At 43.9% G+C, this 19,040-nt stretch overlaps 1 protein-coding gene across 3 annotated transcripts in view; it reads right to left on the bottom strand.

The window, feature by feature from the left end:
• Positions 1-5,858: 5,858 nt before the first annotated feature.
• The window catches only part of PRKDC (protein kinase, DNA-activated, catalytic subunit), a gene marked incomplete at both ends in the record, with an annotated part of 201,911 nt that continues 188,729 nt past the window's right edge, over positions 5,859-19,040 (bottom strand). For 2 of the 3 annotated variants that reach the window (XM_080713685.1, XM_080713686.1), the window contains 10 exons: positions 5,859-6,063; positions 8,085-8,224; positions 8,946-9,134; positions 10,465-10,666; positions 10,736-10,807; positions 11,658-11,747; positions 14,533-14,625; positions 15,532-15,752; positions 16,349-16,416; positions 17,979-18,183. In XM_080713685.1, the coding sequence (XP_080569811.1) occupies positions 5,859-6,063; positions 8,085-8,224; positions 8,946-9,134; positions 10,465-10,666; positions 10,736-10,807; positions 11,658-11,747; positions 14,533-14,625; positions 15,532-15,752; positions 16,349-16,416; positions 17,979-18,183 (1,485 nt within the window). The remainder of the gene's footprint in view (positions 6,064-8,084; positions 8,225-8,945; positions 9,135-10,464; positions 10,667-10,735; positions 10,808-11,657; positions 11,748-14,532; positions 14,626-15,531; positions 15,753-16,348; positions 16,417-17,978; positions 18,184-19,040) is intronic. The other variant, XM_080713687.1, reaches the window with a different exon arrangement.

Here is a 19,040-nt window from a genome sequence, read left to right as displayed (position 1 = left end):
CACCAAGTTGCTGAGGCTGGCTTTGAACCTGTGATCCTCTGTCACAGCCTTCCAAGTACTGGGATCACAAGTGTGCACCACCATGCCTGGCTGCTTGCTTGCCTCTCTGCTGCCTTCTATCCTTTCCTCTCCCACCTTCCTTCCTTTCTTGTGACAATGGGGATTGAAGCCAGGGCACTCTACATCTTAGCTACACACCCAGCATTACTTTACTTTTTATTTTGAAACAGGGTCTCACCTGGCTGAAGACATGTTTTTCTTAAAATATTATGGAAATTTTTTTCTAATAGAGCCATCACAGTTAGCATGCGCGCGCACACACATACGCGTGCACACGCACGCACACACACGCTTGTAATCCCAGTACTTGGGAGGCTAAGACGGGAGGATCCAACGTTTGCAGCCAGCCTCAGTTACTTAGTGAGGCCCTCTGCAACTCAGTGAGACCCTGTTTCAAAATAAATAAATATGGATGAGCTGGGCATGGTGGCACACACTTGTAATCCCAGTACTTTGGAGGCTGAGACAGGAGGATCTCATGTTTGAGACTAGCCTCAACATCTTACGGAGGCCCTCTGCAACTTAATGTGACCCTGTTTCAAAATAAAAAACAAAAACAGCTGGGGATGTAAATCAGTGGTGAAATGCCCCTGGGTTCATCCCTCTAAATGCAAACAAAGAAACTAAAATAAATAAAAGTCTGAGTTCACAAGGGTGTGCACTGAAATGCCCTAGAAGCAGAGGTTAGTTAGTGGTCCCGGCTGGTTGGCTCTAGGACATGAGGCTTGTGTTGCAGAAGTTACTAGTCAGTTCTAACGATCATTTAGAATCAGGTGTTTTCTTCTCTTTTTCAGGAAGAGGGAGATGAGACACCACACAGCAAAGCAGGGATGTACTGTGACAGCCGAGAGCAACTTAAGAACGGGACAAAGCAAGCCCCATGAAACATGCTCACATCACACCTGTGATCCCAGTACATGCGAGGCTGAGAAAGGAGGATCATGGGTTCAAGGCCAGCCTCATCAACTTAGAGAAAGTTTCAAAATAAAAAATAGACTACGACAGGGTGTAGCACAGAGGTCGAAGGCCCCTGGATTCAGTCCCCAGCACAAAAACAAGAACAGCAGTCTGGAGAATGGTTTTTGTATTGGTGATTGAACCCAGGGGCATTCTACCTCCAAGCCATATCCCCAGCCCCATTTTTCGTTCTGTTTTTGAAACAGGGTCCAAGTTGCGGAGGGCCCAAGTAACCAAGGCTGGCTGTGAACCTGTGGTCGTCCTGTTTCAGCCCCCAAGTACTGGAATTACAATTGTGGGCCACTATGCTTGGCTGTCTTCTCCTCTCATTAAATGCAGAAAACCTGTAATGTTTTTGAGCAGTTCTAGTTTAAGAGGTTGGAAACTGGTGACTTTAGTGCCCTCTTCAGATTGTTATTTTCAACTCAGATGATTTATTTTACTAACTGAAGGGTTCATTTTAACTGTATAGTTTATTTTCCAGTGTTTGGGGTTTAAATGTTCATTTTTAAAAATATAAATGGGCTTTTTTTTTAGATACATCTTATTCCCCATATCTGAGTTTGCATATTTGAGGCTGATGGAATAAAGCTTGTGGGTGTTTGACATCACTTATCCCTCAAGTTGATGAGACACATCTTCTTGTTGGGCGTGGTAGTGCACATCTGAAATCCTTGTACTTGGGAAACCGAGGGCCGTAGGTCTGAGGCCAGCCTCAGCACTCAGTGAAGCCCTGTTTCAAGCCATGTACAGACCAGAGGTAGAGCGTCCCTGGGTTCCATCCATATCACATACAAAATAAAAATTTAAAAAAGAGATCAATCCAACACTGCCACAATGTATAATAGTAGACTGTAGGTTAAAGCCAAGTGCAGTGGTGCACTTATCCCAGTTTTTGGGAGGCTGAGGTAGAAGGATCGCTGGTTCAAGGCCAACCTCAGCAACTTAGACCCTGTTTCACAGTAAAAATAAAAAGGCAGCGGTACAGCTCAGGAGTAGAATGCCCCTGGATTCCATCCCCAGCAATAAGAAAGCCAGCTGGCAGGTAGGCCTGCTCCTTGGATTTACAGTGGATTCTAGATCCTGGGGACAGAAGATACAGGAGCCTCAGCCTCCCTCAGGAGTAGAGGGAAGGACAGCTCAAGCTGCCCCATGGTGAACACTCACATATTTTATTTTTTTACTAGGGATAGAACCCAGGGGCCTTCTACCTCTGGGCTACACTCCCAGACACACACACGCACGCACGCACGCACACACACACACACATACACTATATATGTATATATATACATATATATGTATATATATTTCATTTGGAAACAGGGTCTCACTAAGTTGCGGAGAACCTCACTAAATAGCTGAGGCTGGCTTCAAACCTGCACGATCCTCCTGTCTCAGCCTCCAAAGTACTAGGATTACAAGTGTGCATCACCATGCCCAGCTTGACACTCACATTTTGAAAAATATATGGTGGCTTCTACCTTTTTTTCCTGTGTGTGTGGTACTAGGGGTGGAACCCAGAGGCTTTCTACCTCTGGACTATACTCCCAGACCTATTTTATATTTTATTTGGAAACAGGGTCTCACTAAGTTGCTGAGAGCCTAAGTAGCTGAAGCTGGTTTCAAACCTGTGTGATCCTCCTGCCTCAGCCTCCCAAGCGCGGGGATTACAAGCGTGCGCCACCACGCAAGGGCAGCTTCTATCTTTTAAAACATTAAAATAGAGCCGGGCGTGGTGGCGCACGCTTGTAATCCAGCACTTGGGAGGCTGAGACAGGAGGATCACGCAGGTTCAAAGCCAGCTTTAGCTGGCTTAAGAGACCCTGTTTCCAAATAAAATATAAAATAGGTTTGGGAGTATAGCCCAGAGATAGAAGGCCCCTGGGTTCCATCCTCAGTACCACCACCAAAAAAAAAAAAAAAATTAAAATACTTAATAACATAATAAAATATTCTTAATGCCATTCATATTTCCTTGGAACTACAATCTGTAGAAGTGTCTTTTTTTTTTTTTTGGTACAGGGAATTGAACCCTGGGATCTTCTACTTCTGTTTCTATAGTACTAGGATTGAACCCCAGGCATTCTACCTCTGAGCTAGACCTCCAGCCCTATTTTATTTTATAATTTGAAACAGAGTCTAAGTTGGCTTCAAACTTAGGATCCTCTGTCTCAGTATCCCAAGTACTGGGATTACAGGAGTGTGCCACCACAACTGGTTTATTTATTTTGGTGGTACTGGGGATGAAACCCTGCCCTTTTTTGTATTTTTTATTTTGAATCAGGGCCTCACTGAGTTGCAGAGGGCCTCACTAAGTAGCTGAGGCTGTCTGCAAACCAAAATCCTTCAGTCTCAGCCTCCTGAATGCTGGGATTACAAACGTGCTCCACCACGCCCAACTAACAACTGGCTTATTTTGAAACAGTCTCACTAAGTTGCTGAGCCTGGCTTTCAGTCTGCGATCCTCTTTTCTTGGCCTCCCAAGTACTGGTATTAATTACTAAAGGCTTGTACTACTACATCCAGCTCAGAAGTAGCTTATTTCTCAGTTTCTAAGCCAAATATCCTTTATTCAGCAAGAATCACAGGATTGAAGTTTGAGCCTCAGTTATGGGTCAGATGTGCAGTTAAGTGTATACTGAGAACAACTGATCATTTTAGATTCATTTCACAAGTGTGTGGGGGTGCTGGCTGCATCCAGGGGCATCCTATCTTTGAGGTACACCTTCACCCCTAATTTTGAAACAGGGTCTTGCTAAGTTACCACCTGTCTCAGCCTCCCAGGTGCTGGGATTCCAGGCATGAACAAATTTCTTTGTATTCTATTCTAGTGAACTGTATAAACTTTTCAGATAGACAGCTTTGAGACTGGACCCATATAATCAACCTGTCATAATCAACTTTTATTAGTATGAAAAGTCATTAAAAATAGGCTATCCCATAACCTGGATGAATGCATATACAGACAAGAATCTGAAGCTGTATTAATGAATACCATTAGGGCTCAAGTACAAACTGTAATTAATTCGTGGGTCAGAGGATGATACATCAGAATCAACCCAACTCTAAAGCAGGCTTGTGTTGCTTGTTCTTGTACTATAAGCAAAAAAGTATCTCCTCAACTGTGTGTACCAGATTTTTTTTTTTTTTTTTTTTTGGTGATACTGGGGGGTGAAACCCAGGGTCCTTCTACCTCTGGGCTATACCTCCAGACCTAGTTTATATTTTATTTGGAAACAGCGTCTTAAGTTGCTGAGAGCTTCATTGAGCTGCTGAGGCTGGCTTCGAACCTGCAATCCTCCTGTCTCAGCCTCCCAAATACTGGGATTACAAGTGTGTGCCACCATGCCCAGCTCGTACTAGATTTTTAAACATAAAATAACTCCTTTTCCATGAAAGATAAGATTCCTTTGGTTCAACATATGCCTTTGTATGTGTATATGGGAGGAGGTACTGAGAAATGAACTCAGGGGTTCTACCTCTCAGCTACATCCCCCCTTTTTAAATTTTTTATTCTTGCTAAATTGCTGGGGGTGGGGTCTTGAACCTGCTACCCTCCTGTCTCAGCCTCCCAAGTACTGATACCACAGATGTGGACTAACATATCAACACATGCCAATTCTTGAGAGTTTGTGTTTATTTGTAATGCTATATTGCACTCAACGTGCATTATCAGAATATCTTGGCAAGTAATATAATAAACTATTTTCTAAGATAAATTTTTTTCTTTTAAAACTGCATAAAGGGCTAGGCACTGTGTTTAAAAAAAAACTTTGATTTTTTTTTTTTTTTTTTTTTTTTTTTGGTGGCACTAGGGACCAAATTCAGGACTTTGTGCATAGGAGCAAGTGTACCCCAGCCTAGACACATTCTTAGGCCATGAAGACACACGCCAACATGGTTCATGTCACATGAGGACAGGGCAGGATGCTGAAAGCTAGAGGACAGACAGCTGAAGGAGCTGTTTCTGCTGCTCCTGAATGCATACTTTTTCCACTAAATAAGGAATTCATTCCAAATCAAGATACCTTATTTTCCAACTCCCATACTTGGAGTTTCTGACTTTCCTGAACCTAGGACACAACACACTTATCTGTCTTCCAGGTGTGGGTCACAGTATAAGTCAATGCTGAGACCAAGGTTTTCATCCTCCTAAATTCAGATGCCCTCTTCTGAAGAGCACACCCATCTAACAAGCCCAAACTAAGAGAGTAAAATGAAAGAAAACCCCTAGCAAAGATCCTGAAACATCAGCTGCAGACCTTCCTACACCACATGCTGTGATTGCAGCTCAGGCTGCTGTTTGCTTTCCTACACTGCTCACGCTGTCAGCTTCACACCCACAAAATCTTACTGACAAGTCTTAAGGGTGTTGTTCCCAAAGTGTCGCAGCCAATGAGCGTGCTCGAGGCAGGATCAGATTTACCCCGCTCACCTAAGTTCCTCTCTCTGTGTGGTCCTGGCGATCAGGCCCTTGGCGTTCCACTGCTCCACTAGATCCCAGCATTCCTCGTGTCCGGCTCGTGTCCGGAGGCAGGGCCTGACAAAGTTGCTCAAGGGCGACCTCACACTTGGGATCCCCCAGCTCAGCCCCAAGCCCAAAGGATCACAGGCATGTGCCACCACCCCTGGCTTACTTCATGTACCTGGATACATATTTCTCACTCCGTATATTTTAACCCTAACTTAGCCTTTGATTTATACCAATATCCATTTACTTATCATGATCTTGACTAAAACTCATGCTCCAAAATTGCACCACTGAGCAGATTTCTCCCAAGTTCTGCAAGCAGCTCAGGGCCTCTGTGAGCATCGTGGTGCCACCGCCCCCATAGGCCTCACATCCACGGCTCCCAGCCCGCCCATGTCCGGCCCAGGATGTTGGGATCTGTGGCCTGGTCAATCAAGCACTTGACTTGCATCTCCTCAGAAAGCCCACTGTCGGGCTCTCGGGCACGAATGTTGTGATCCTTGCTTCCCCGAGCCACCGCTGTGTAATCCATGAAGGCAGGGGACTTCTCATGGCCCAGAAGCAACTTGTCACTGGAAAAAAGTTTGAAAAATATGAAAATAGAAACAAATTCTTTTCCCCTTGTGGCCTTCCTGTGAGCTGTCCACTAGAAACAGTCTCTCTTGCCACTTAGAACATGTTTTCTGTTCTTCGTAACCTTGAAGACAAAGGTGGAATTTGTGGGCAAAGCACTGCTGTGAGGACGCATCTGTGAGTTCTGTGCGAGAACAGGGCAGGTGAGGGAGCTCTGAGGAGCGGCCAGCTGCTTCCCTCGCCAACGCATAAGGGCTCTGGCTCCCCATGTCCTTGCAAAAACTTGCTACATCTTTCTTTCTCTTTTTGGTGGTATTGGATATTAAACCCAGGGGCATTCTATCTCTGAGCCACAACTCCAGCCCTACTCTCTATTTTATTTTTAAACAGGGCCTCACTAAGTTACTGAGGCTGTCTTTGAACCTGTGATGCTCCTGTCAAAGCCTCTCAAGTATTGGGATTACAGGTGTGTGCCACCACGCCCAATTTGTTTCATCTCCACAGATGCAAAGTGGTATCTCATTTGCATTTCCCTTTCAAGTAGTTATGCTGAGCATTTATTTCTTCATGTGTTTACTGGACGTTTATATATATTATACTCTTTAGAGAAATGCTTGATTCCTTTGGCGATTTTTAACTGAGTTGTCTTTTAAGATGTAAGAGTTTTGCCAGGTGTGGTGGCACACGCTTGTAATCCTTGCGCTTGGGCCTCGAGGCGGAGACAGGAGGATCGCGCAGGTTCGAAGCCAGACGCACTGGCTTAGGAGACCCTGTTTCCAAATTTTAAAAATATAAAAAATAGGTCTGGGAGTGTAGCCCGGAGATAGAAGGGTTTCCAGGAACCCCAGTACCACCAAAAAAAAAAAAAAAAAAAAGATGTAAGACTTTTAAAATGTAATCTAGATATGAGTCCCTTGTCAAATATGACTTAAAAAATATTTTCTCCCATTTTGTGGATTATCTCTTTATTTTATTTTCTTGTGGTTCTAGGAGTGGAAGCCAAGGCCTAGCATGCCAGGTAGGGGCTCTCCTGCAAGCTATACGTCAATCCTCTTCTTACTTCCTATATATTTTCATGGTTCTGGGGACTGAACCCAAGGGTGCTCTACCACTAAGCCCTTTTATTTTTTGATTTGTGAAATGGTCTAAGTGGCTCAGGCTGGCCTCAAACTTACAATGCTTCTGCCTCAGGCTCCTGAGTAGCCAGGATTGAAGGCAAGTGCCACACACTGGACATCTTTCTTGATAGTATTCCGTGAAGCACAAAAGTTCTGGATTTTTTTTTTTTTTTTTCAGGTCTGGGGGTGGAACCCAGGGGCATTTGACCTCCAAGCTACACCCCATGCCCTATTTTTTATTCTTTATTTTGAAACAGGGTCTCACTAAGTTATGGAGGTCCTTACTAAGTAGCTGAGGCTGTCCGCGAATTGCAATCCTCCGGTCTCGGCCTCCCGAATTCTGAGATTACAAGCTTGTGCCACCACCCCCAGCTTAAAAGTTCTGGATTTTGACGAATCCCAACTTATTTTGTTCTTGTTTGTGTTTTTGGTCAAACCTAAAAATGCTAAACCATAGCCATGTGAGGTGGGTCATGCCTGTATTACTAGTACTTGGGAGGCTAAGATAGGAGGATCATATGTGAGGCCAGACTCAGCAATTTAGCACAATTTAGCAAGACACTGTTTCAAAATATAAAATAAAAAGGAGCCTGGTATGGTGGTGCATGCTATTAATCCCAGTACTTTGGGAGGCTGAGACAGTGTAATTACAGGTTCCTGGCCAGCCTCAGGTACTCAGTGAGGCCCTCTATAACTTAGTAAGACCCTGTTTCAAAATAAAGGATAAGAAATAGGGCTGAGAATGTAGCTCAGAGGTAGAATGCCCCTGGGTTCCATCCTAGTACCACAATAAATAAATGAATAAATAAATAGAAAAATAAATAAATAGGCTGGGGCATAGCTCAGTGGTGGAAAGAAGGAAACAGAAACAAGCTGGGATTCAGTTTTTCCCATAGTCTTACCAAGTAATAGCTGCTGGATTGGCACCTGCTAATTTCCTCTCCACAAAGCTTATTTTCTGTCGAGGATACCAGTTTTTTTCAGTTACATTTATTTTTTTAATCCATGATCCTCCTTTTTTCAGCATTTTCTGTTCAAAATTCTAAAGGAAAAGGACATAATTTTCTTTACACATTATAATACCATATACATTCACATTCAAACAGATAAAGTATGATTATTTTCTTTTTTTTTTAGGAGCAGAGCATACTAGGGATTGAACCTGAGGCATTCTACCTCTAAACTATAGCCCCAGCTCGATTTATTTTTATTTTTCATTTTGGAACTGTGTCAGTAAGCCGTGAAGGCCTCACTAAGTTGCTGACACTGTTCACAGGCACCACCACACCTGGCATAATCTTGCTGGGGCAGCTCTCAAACTTCTTGTACAGACTCTAGTGGCTGCAAGGGAGGCCTGGACTCCAGGGGCCCAGGGTATTAGTCCCCTTCCCTGTAAGGGAAGGCGCTCCAGGCTTGGCTCTGTGGGGACAGGATTCTTCCCAATCATTGAGCATTGTCTCTATGATCAAGAAGACTCATGTGGAGCAGTGTATAATGTAAGAATGTCAGAGAGAACTGGACCACCATCACACAGAGCCCATCTTCCCATTCTAGTTAGAAATCATTTCAGTTCAAGCAAGTTTTCTACACATAAAGATTTTGCCTCATATCTGGTTTTCAGGCTGAATGACCCTGAATGTTAATTTTAGAAACGTAATACAGAAGAACAGAAGTGTTTCAAGAAACAAAGCCACGTAGCCCATTACAGGGGACACTGGGATCCTGCGACAAAAGTGAAATCTATATAAACAAGCAAATCCTACTTTCCAGTCGAAGGAGGGCTCCCTTACGAACACGCCCAAGGTACTGGTGAGCAGGTCTGCCTCGGAGCGGAAGGCCCTCAGTGTGTGCACCATGATGCTGTACATGAGACCTGACTCTTTCACTGGTAACATCAGCTGGGTAAACTGGCGGGTTAGCCGGAAAGGCATCAACTCTGGGACCAACAGAACCTATAGACAAGAAAAAACACGTGTCTGAGCTTGAATCTCAAAACAACAGGAACGAATGAGACAGCTTCTCCATTCGCTTGCCTTTATTACGAATACAAACTCCACTTTCCTTGGAATCGGCCACACAGGTGCGAATTCCTATGTCCAAGAGTCGTCTACTCAGCTTGCAACAGCCTCTCAAAGCAAATGTCCGTGAGAGGGCCTTAGGGCCCAGGGGGTTAGAATCACAATAAAAAATGTGGAGAGGGAACACACTCCTGTATCACCGCCTTCTCTTTTTTGGGGGGTGGGGGTGGAGTTGGGGAACAGTACTAGGGATTAAACCCAGGGCCATTCTATCTCTGACCTATGCCCCAGCCCTATTTATTTATTTAATTTATTTTTTATTTGTGTGTGTGGGGGGGTACTGGGAATGAACCCAGGGGCATTCTACCTCCAAGCTATACCCCCAACCCCATTTTTTATTCTTTATTTTTGAAATAGGGTCTCACTAAGTTGCAGAGGGCCTCATTAAGTAGCTGAGGCTGGCTGTGAACCACAATTCTCCTGTCTCAGCCTCCTAAGTACTGGGATTACAGCTATGTGCCAACACACCTGGCTTACACCACTTTCTCTTAAATTGTAACTCCACTTCCCTAAATAAACTTTTTATATTCCTCTAAAATGAAAAGTGCTAAGTTAATGGCAGAAAAAAGATCTACATCACAATTTGGCAAGACTTTTCTTTTTGAGGTATGGGCGACATTCCACCTCTGAACTACACCCACTGTCCATTTTACTTTGTTTTCAAACAGGGTCTTGCTAAGTTGCTGAGGCTGGCCTTGGATCCCCCATCTCGCTCAGCCACTGTGCCCAGCCAGGCGAGATGCTTCAATGGCTGGCTCGAGGGCACTGGTGGAGCCTCCTTTTGTACGGGACTGCACTCTACTCCGTGCGCTGGCTCCATGCTCTACCACCACCTCCCTATGACCCGCCTGTGCAAGCCCAACACAGGCTGAGATTTTCTCTAAGAATGCCAGATTTCATGCCCATGTCAGAATCAACCTAACCACCATTTCTTCTTTTAGTTTGGGGGATTGAACCCAGGGTGTTCTACCTTTGAGTTACACACCTAGTCCTTTTTTATTTAAAACAAGGTCTCAACAGGGATCTCACTGAGCTGCTGGTTCTGGCCCTGAACCTATAATCCTCTTTTCTCGGTCTCCAAATACTGAGATAACAGGCAGTACCACCATGCCAGGCTCATTTTTTCATTAAAAATTATTCATTTCTGGAGGTGTTAAAAAGCCACATAATAATTCTAAACCAGCCAATGATTAAGGTGACACACCTGGGTAGCTGATCCAAATGCATGTCCAAAGTCAATGCCAATCACGCCTCCTGTCTCCACAGTCACCAAGAAATTGTTGAGGTGTCTGTCTCCAATTCCGAGGAGCCAGTGGCTAACACACAGCAGTGCGTGGGAGCTGGCAAAGTGTGAGCGGAGGGCCAGGAAGGCCTCGGGGCCAGTGCTCAGCCTCATAAAAGTCCGCCTGGGAGAGAGAGGTGAGTGTGACCTCTGCCACAGAGCTGGCATGGGGTCCGGGTCCCAGTATACTCACTTCAAGAGATCAGCGGGCACTCGGCTCTCCATTCTCCTGAAAGCTGTGACCGTCTCTGTACGATTAGCCCGCCTAGAATTGAACAATGAAGTCAGCTTCTCATGACTTAAGATTTAATTATTTTTCAAAACTAAGGATTGAATCTAGGGATAGTCTATCTCTGAGCTATGCCCCAGTCCTATATCTTTTATTCTTTATTTTTTACTTAAAAAAATTTTTTTTGCAGGTCTGGGATGGAACCCAGGGGCATTCGACCTCCGAGCTACATCCCCGCCCCTATTTTTTATTCTTTATTTTGAAATAGGGTCTCACTGAGTTGCAGAGGGCCTCACTAAGTAGCTGAGGCCGTCTGTGAACCACGATCCTCTGGTCTCAGCTTCCCAAATGCTGGGATTACAAGCGTGTGCCACCACACCCGGCTGTATTCTTTATTTTAAAAGGGGTCTCATTAAGTTTCAGAGGGCTTCACAAAGGAGCGGAGGCTGGCCAAGAAACTGTGATCCTCTTGTCTCAGCCTCCCAAGTAATGGAATTACAAGCATGCATCACCATGCCCAGCCTGAGACTTAATTTTTCTGTTTATACTGAAGCTGAAATACCAAATAACTAGATCTTTTTTTATTTTGCAGTACAGGGGATTGAATCCAGGGGCATTCTACCTCCGGGCTACACCCCCAGCCCTATATTTTATTATTTATTTTAAAACAGGGCCTCACTAAGTTGTAGAGGGCCTAGGTAGCTGAGGCTGGCTCTGAACCCATGATCCTCCTATCTCAGCCTCCCAAGTACTGGGATGACAAGTGTATGCCACCACATCTGGCAAATAACTAGATTTTGATGACCTATATGAGGCAGAACTTTGTAAGAATCAAAAGCAAATATGAAACTTTGGGAAGAACAAAGGAAGATCAAAATCAACTCACTTATACATCAGCATGTAGGCCCCAACATCATGCTTCCCCGACATTTTCGCAAGCCATTCTTTATACTGGACTGCAGGAGCTCTGGAGTCACTGATAAGTAGAAATGAGAGAATAAAATGAGAAATCTAGGGGGGGAAAGGGTCATAGGAGGAACTCTAGATGAAGAAGAAACCACTGATGAGCAAACAAATCCACCTGAGGAGGATGGGAGTGGGGAAGAAGGAAATCCCCTGTGTACAGGATGTACATTCACAAACATCAATCACTAAGCCAAACAGGAGGAGGAGGGAGGGGGAGTAAAAGGGGTGATTGGGAAAGGGCTCACTGGGTGATGTGTGCATGTACGTCTCAACCATTTTGTACCCCTTTAAGATGTATGACTACAATGCACTAATAAAAAATAAATAAATAAGAAGAAGATAAATAATAAAAAGATTAAAAAAAGAATGAGGGAGATATTTAGCGTTACATGATTCTAGAGGCAAAGATCACCAAGAATTCATTGAAAAATAGTGAAGAGGCAGGGATAGAGCCGGGCGTGGTGGCGCACGCTTGGAATCCCAGCATTTGGGAGGCTGAGATTGAGGATCACAGTTCATGGACAGCCTCAGCTAGTGAGGCCCTCTGTAACATAGGGAGATCCTATTAAAAAAGATCAAAATAAAGAATAAAAACAGGGCAGGGGTGTAGCTCAGAGGTAAAATGCCCCTGGGTTCCATCCCCAGACCTGCCCCCCCCCAAAAAAAAAAAAAAAAGAGGCAGGGATAAATATGACTCTCAGCCATATTTAGTATCATCAAATCCATGTTACTTTGGATACAGAATTTCAGTGTGTGTGTATGTGTGTGTGTGTGTGTGTTACTGCGGATTGAAACCAAAGGCATTCTACCTCTAAGCTACACTCCCAGCCCGTTTATTTTGTTTTAAAACAAGGACTCACAAGGTTGCTGATCTCGCTGAGTTACTGAGGCTGTCTTCAAACCTGTGATCCTCTTGTCTTCGCCCTCTAAGTACTTGGATTATAAGTGTTTTTAATCACTTCTTCTAAGTACTGGGATTATAAGTGTTTATTTTTAATTATTCCAAAAACACCCTATGCAATTCCCTATGCAAATATTCAGTTCCAAAACAGATTCAATAAATTCTCCCACTTCAAACAGAGAGGAAAAAGCTAAACATAAACGGCAGTGGTCTTGAAACCCCGTAATAGGCAACTGACTTCTAGAGTGTCGGGTCTTGAGGTACAAGCAAGAAGTCCCTGTGGAGGGGCAAAGCTCATATGCCTGGGTCTGCATGGTGAAGTGCGGCCCGAGTGGCAGTGGACACTGTCCTTGCTCTAGAGTGTGGCATCCCACAGCAGAAGGGCAGTGGGCAGCAGGAAACACGTTTGCCTCTGCATATTTGGCCACTTCGTAATTTGTGTCAAAAGCCTTAATAAGTTTTCCTGAAAAAAATTCCTAAAGATAGAAAACAATTTTACTTGTGAACTAGCAATTCATTGGACAGGCTTGTTTTGTGGTGCGAGGGAGTGAAACTAGGAATGTTCTTCCTCTGAACTACACCCCCAGACCCAGCTTTCACTTTAAAACAGGGTCTCGCTAAGCTGTGGAGGCTGGCTTTGAACCTGCGACTCTCCTGTCTCAGCCTAACAAGGGGTGCAATTCAATTATTTAAGAAAAACCTTTTCCGAGTCACCAAGTTAATTTCATAAACAAACCATGCTCTTTTAATGTAAATTCATTCTCATTCATTCTCATTCTCTCTCTCTCTCTCTCTCTCTCTCTCTCTCTCTCTCTCTCTCTCTCTTGGCAGTACTGGGTACTGGGTATTGAACCCTGAAGCATTCTACCTCGGAGCTACACCTCCAGTCCTATTTTATGCTTTGAGACAAGGTCTCCCTAAGCTGCAGAGGGCCTCACAAGTTGCCAAGATTGGCCACAAACCTACAATCATCCTGTCTCAGCCTCCCAAGTCCTGGGATTACAAGTGTGTGCCACTATGCCCGGCATCTTTCTTTTGGCCCTTGCTATGTTGCTGAGGCTGAGCTTTTAACTATAAGGCTCTAGTGATCCTCCTGCCTTAGCCTGTGTGTGCCACTGCGCCTGGCCAGAGTTAATACTCTATAAATGTTGTGTTCTCTCATATGGGGAAACTAGGGAGGTGGTCTAGGGTAAGACAAGGGAAGAGGAAGGATTGATGAAGGAATTACTTCCATCCATATTATGTGCATACATGAGAATACCAATGCCAATCTCAGTATCATGTATGGGGAAGGCGGGAATGGGGAGGGAGGGAAGCTCACCAAGTGCTGTGTGCGTATATATTGCTATCACTATGATTTCCACTATGCTATGGGACTATATAACACACAAATAAAGGTATAAAAAAAGTTGTGGGAAAATACATGCAACCACCCTATACTCCATTTCATTTCTTCATCCAGACACTAGAACATTAAAAGGACAAGCCGGGCGTGGTGGCGCACACTTGTAATCCCTGCGCTTCGGAGGCTGAGAAAGGAGGATTGCATGGGTTCAAAGCTAGCCTCAGCTACTTAGTGAGGCTCTCAGCAACTTAGTGAGACCCTGTTTCCAAATAAAATAAAATAAAAAAGTCTGGGAGTATAGCTCGGAGGTAGAAAGCCTCTGGGTTCCACCCCCAGTACTACCAAAAATAAATAAATAAATAAATAAATAAATAAATAAATAAATAAATAAATAAATAGATAGGCGAGGGCACAAGAGCTCTAGTTACAAAGCCCTTAGGTCGCTGGACCAAGAGGTAGAAGAAACTGCCCTTGAAGCCAAGGAAGGGCAGCCTAGGTAGAAGCAGCTGGGGGACGGCGCTGGAGGAGGAGCCTTTGGCAGGAATTTACCTTGTAACAACTATTTTTTCCTCTTGTGAAAGGTTCTTCAAAAGAAGGTCCCTTAAGGTAAAAGTTTTTTCAATCCATTCAATTAATCCTAATCTGAAAAAGAAAACAAAAAATTTTGTAAATAAATGCAAACTCTGCCTCTAATCCCAGCACTTGGGAGGCTGAGACAGGAGAATCGCGGTTCACTGACCATTTCAGCTACTTAGTGAAAAAAAAAGAAAGAAAGGAAGGAAGGAAGGAAGGAAGGAAGGAAGGAAGGAAGGAAGGAAGGAAGGAAGGAAGGAAAAAAATAGGGATAGGGTATAGCTCAGAGGTAGAATATCCCTGAGTTTGATTCCCAATTACAAAAAAAGAAAAGAAAAAAGAAAAAGAAAAAGAAAGAAAAGAGAAACAGAGTCTTGCTAAACTGCTGAGGGTCTTGGCTAAGCTGCCGAGGCTGGTCTGGAACCTGAGATCCTACTGTCTCAAACTCCCAAGTACTAGAATTACCAGCATGAATATTATGTTCCAGCTTTTGTATTCTTATTTTTCACATGGTTTTATTGGTTTCTGTATTTATTTCAAGACAAGGCCTAGCTAGGCTAGCCAGGGCTGATCTCAAATCTGTGATCCTCCTGCCTAAGCCTCCCCAGTCACTGGGATTTTGAGTGTGCATCACTACGCCCAGCTTTTTTTTTTTTTTTTGGTACTGGGGATTAAACCCAGGGGCATTCTACCTCTGAGCTACACCCCCACCCCTTTTTATTTGTGATTCTGAAACAGGATCTCACTAGGTCAGTGAAGGTCTCACTGAGTTGCTGAGGCTGACTTTGAACCTGTGATCCTCCTATCTCAGCCTCCCAAGTGCTGGGATTAGAGGCTATGTCAGCTCTTCCCTTACTTTCTCCACACAGGTCTAAGAGTGTTTTAAGTACCAGCTGTGGAGTCCAAGGCTCTGCGGACCTCCAACCCCAGCCCAGGACAGTCTCCCAAGACCTGGCCCAGGCTGCTCAGGCCCACCTTGAGGTCATGGGTATGACTTGGTAGGTCCGTATCTGCATGTTTCTCTGGCTGCAGGCGGCGTCCTGGGAAAGGACGACATTCATGACCTGGAAGAGCTGCTGGACACGCTGGTCCTGCCGCAGGTCCTCACCACCCTTCACCAGGAAGGGGTACTCACGCTCATCATGGCCGCGGATGATGATGCGCTTCGGCTTCCGCAGAGAGGCCATGACTTTTACCTTCAAAAAAGAGGATTTATTTTTTTCCTAAAGAGGCAGGGTCTTGCTGTTCTGCCCAGACTCGCCTTGAACTCCTGGGTTCAAGTGCTCCTTCTGCCTCAACCTCCCAAGTAGCTGGGACAGTATGCACATACGCCATCCGCAGTAGAAGTGGATGCAGGTGAAACCTGTGATGCCCATCCCGGCCCTGGAGGGAGAAGACGAGACTAGCTGGTCATTCTCCTCAGAGTACCAGGACAGAGAGCGCTTGGCTGCAGACTTCAGGATGGCGAAAAACTCCCATGCCACAGAAACCTGACACTCCTGCTTAAAAATGTGTATGTATGTGTGTGTGTCCTTTGCAACAGCAATATCCAACATGTGAACTCTTCACAGTAGGTTGATTCTCCACACACCGCATAATGGACACACACAGAGTTCACCAAATCTTTAAACAGGATTGACACTGAACGGTGAGTCATGAGGTCAACCAAACAGGCAGAAAGCTCCACACAGGACATGAGCTGTTGCTTCCTCAGTAGAGACAAGCACCTCAGGGCCACACACCATACCCACATGGCCAGCACACGGAGACAGGCTGCAAGCCAAATACCTACCCTCTCGTCAAACCCAGAGATCCGCACGTGGTACTCGGGCAGCGGCTTTCCCCGGCCATCGTACTGACCTGCAATAGACCAGAGCTGCTGTGGTGCAGGTCACAGGGCATCTGCACGGTCTGTTAATAACGCTGATCTAGCTGACAAATGTTTTACTGAAAGTTTTTATTTAAAGAAGATGGACTTATTTTTTTAAATGCTATTTCTCAATTTGACTGATGAAAAGACAGAAAGTTTCCTGTTCTAATAGACAAATCCCAAATAGAAAAATTAATGTCCTGACTAGAACCCTGCATGGTCCCCAGGCCCATCAGGCTCACATTAGGAGGCTTTCACTTAAATGCTTTCCTTGCAACTGACTAAATGAAGTTGCACAGTGGTTAATAAAAGCAAAGAAGATTGTTTCTCCAAATATGTTTTTGGTTATATTTGCTAGAATGAAAACATGTATAACCAGATTAAAACAGTTTTTCCTCTAGCAAATTCCAGGATGAACAAACAATGTTCACAGACAGCCCTGAGAGAACATGCCTGGTTCACATCTGGCTCCCTAGCTGGATGTCTCCATTCTCAAAGGTATGATTCTCTTTTTGCAGGTATGTCACTTGTCATTTTTCTACTTAATTTATGGTGCTGGGAATGGAACCCAGGGCATGCTACCTCCAAGCTCTTTATATTTTTTATTTTATTTTATTTTTTGGTGGTACCGAGGATGAACCCAGGGGCTTTTCTGCCTTCGGGCTCTATTCTCAGACCTATTTTATACTTTATTTGGAAATAGAGTCTTAAGTTGCTGAGAGCCTCACTAAGTAGCTGAGGCTGGCTTCTACCTTGTGCAATCCTCCTGCCTCAGCCTCCCAGGTGCAGGGATTACTAGTGTGCGCCACCACGCCCAGCTTTTTTTTTTTTTTTTTTTTTAAACAGGGTCTTACCAGGTTGCTGAGAGGCTTGCTGACTTGCTAAGGCTGGTCTTGAACCAGAAACCCTCCTATCTCAGTACTAGAATTACAGTCTGCACCACCTTGCCCTGCTTACTGGTCCCTTTATTTTATTTTCTGGTAATAAGGATTGAATCCAGAAGATTGTAGGTTCTTGGCCAGCCTCAGCTACTTAGTGAAGCCCTCTGCAACTTAGTGAGAGCCTGTTTCAAAAAGCCGGGCATGGTGGCACACGCTTGTAATCCCTGTGCTTGGGAGGCTGAGACAGGAGGATCACACAGGTTCAAAGCCAGTCTCAGCTACTTAGTGAGGCTCTCAGCAACACAGTGAGACCCTGTTTCCAAATAAAATATAAAATAGGTCTGGAAGTATAGCCCGGAAGTAGAAAGCCTCCGGGTTCCACCCCCAGTACCACCAAAAAAAAAAAAAAAAAAACCAAAAAAAAAAACCCCCAAAAAACAAAATAAAAATAAAATAAACAAAACAGAAAGGAGGACTATAAGGAAATTCTAATCTCAATAGCAACCTAGTAAAGTGTATTAATTCATACTAATTATAGATTTTCCTAATGAAAACTATGGTGAAATTTAAAATTCTTTAAAGAACAAGAGGGTGACACTTGCCAAGGTCCCTACACCACCACTTGGAGAGCCTGGCCTCCAGGTGCCGCCTCCACAGTGCAGGTAACTCACCAGGAACCTCCAGCGCGTCTCGCAGGAACTCCACTTGGAATTCACTCATCCAGGGCGAATATTCTTTCAAATTCCCAGCTGGCTGTGAGTCTCTCTTCATTTTTGAAAGCAGTGAGTTGGTAATGCTATTGAAATCACTGAGCTTCATTGTAGGGAGCTTGGAACCTCCTTTTCCAAAGTGCTCATCAAATTCTTTCCCAAAGGCCTAAAATTAGTAACAATTTACTGTAAATATGAATGTTTGGTTTGAACTTAGGAAATGGCTCTAATAAATTTTTATAACAAACAAGTGTTCAATTATACAGGGTTTTTTTTTTCCTGTGCTTTAAACATTTATAGTTTTGCCAGGTATGGTGGTGTATGACTGTAATCTTAGTATTTGGGAGGCTGAGACAGGAGAATCGCAGGTTCAAGGACAGCCTCAACAACATAGATTCTTAGCAAGCTAGCAAGTCCCTTTTTCAAAACAAAATATAAAAAGGGCTGGGGATGTAGCTCAGATGTAGAATGTCTGACTTTAATCCCAAATATACATATTTATCTCACACACACAGATGCATACCCACAACTTACAGTTTTGCTTTCCTTGAGTATTTCAATACTCTATGAACTGGAGTGAGGGCTCTTAAAAACTTAGCAAGGTCTACTGAGTGTGGTGGCACATGCCTGTAATCCCAGTACTTGGGAGGCAGACAGGAAAATCACAGGTTCCAGGCCAGTCTCAGCAACCTAGCAAGGCTGTGTTTCAAAATAAAATAGATCTGGGGTGTATCTTAGAGGTAGAAAGCTCCTGGGTTCAACCCACAATACCAAATAAATAAATAAATAAATAAATAAATAAATAAAGATTTATCCAATTTATAACTAACTCAACATCCATATGGTATGAAATGAAATATATGCTCTATTTTAAGATAATTCACTATAAGAAAAATTGACATATATATAATAGATTGTTTCATCTATCAATGGATTAAAAGTATAGAAACAATTATCCTGCCATTCTTAGAATACATGAAAAGACTAGTTATTTCCCAATTTTAATCAGCAACATAGTATTAA

The sequence above is a fragment of the Muscardinus avellanarius genome, assembly GCF_963383645.1.
Source record: "Muscardinus avellanarius genome assembly, chromosome: 1".
In the NCBI taxonomy this organism is placed as follows: domain Eukaryota; kingdom Metazoa; phylum Chordata; class Mammalia; order Rodentia; family Gliridae; genus Muscardinus; species Muscardinus avellanarius.
This window is presented reverse-complemented; position numbering and strand designations above follow the sequence as displayed.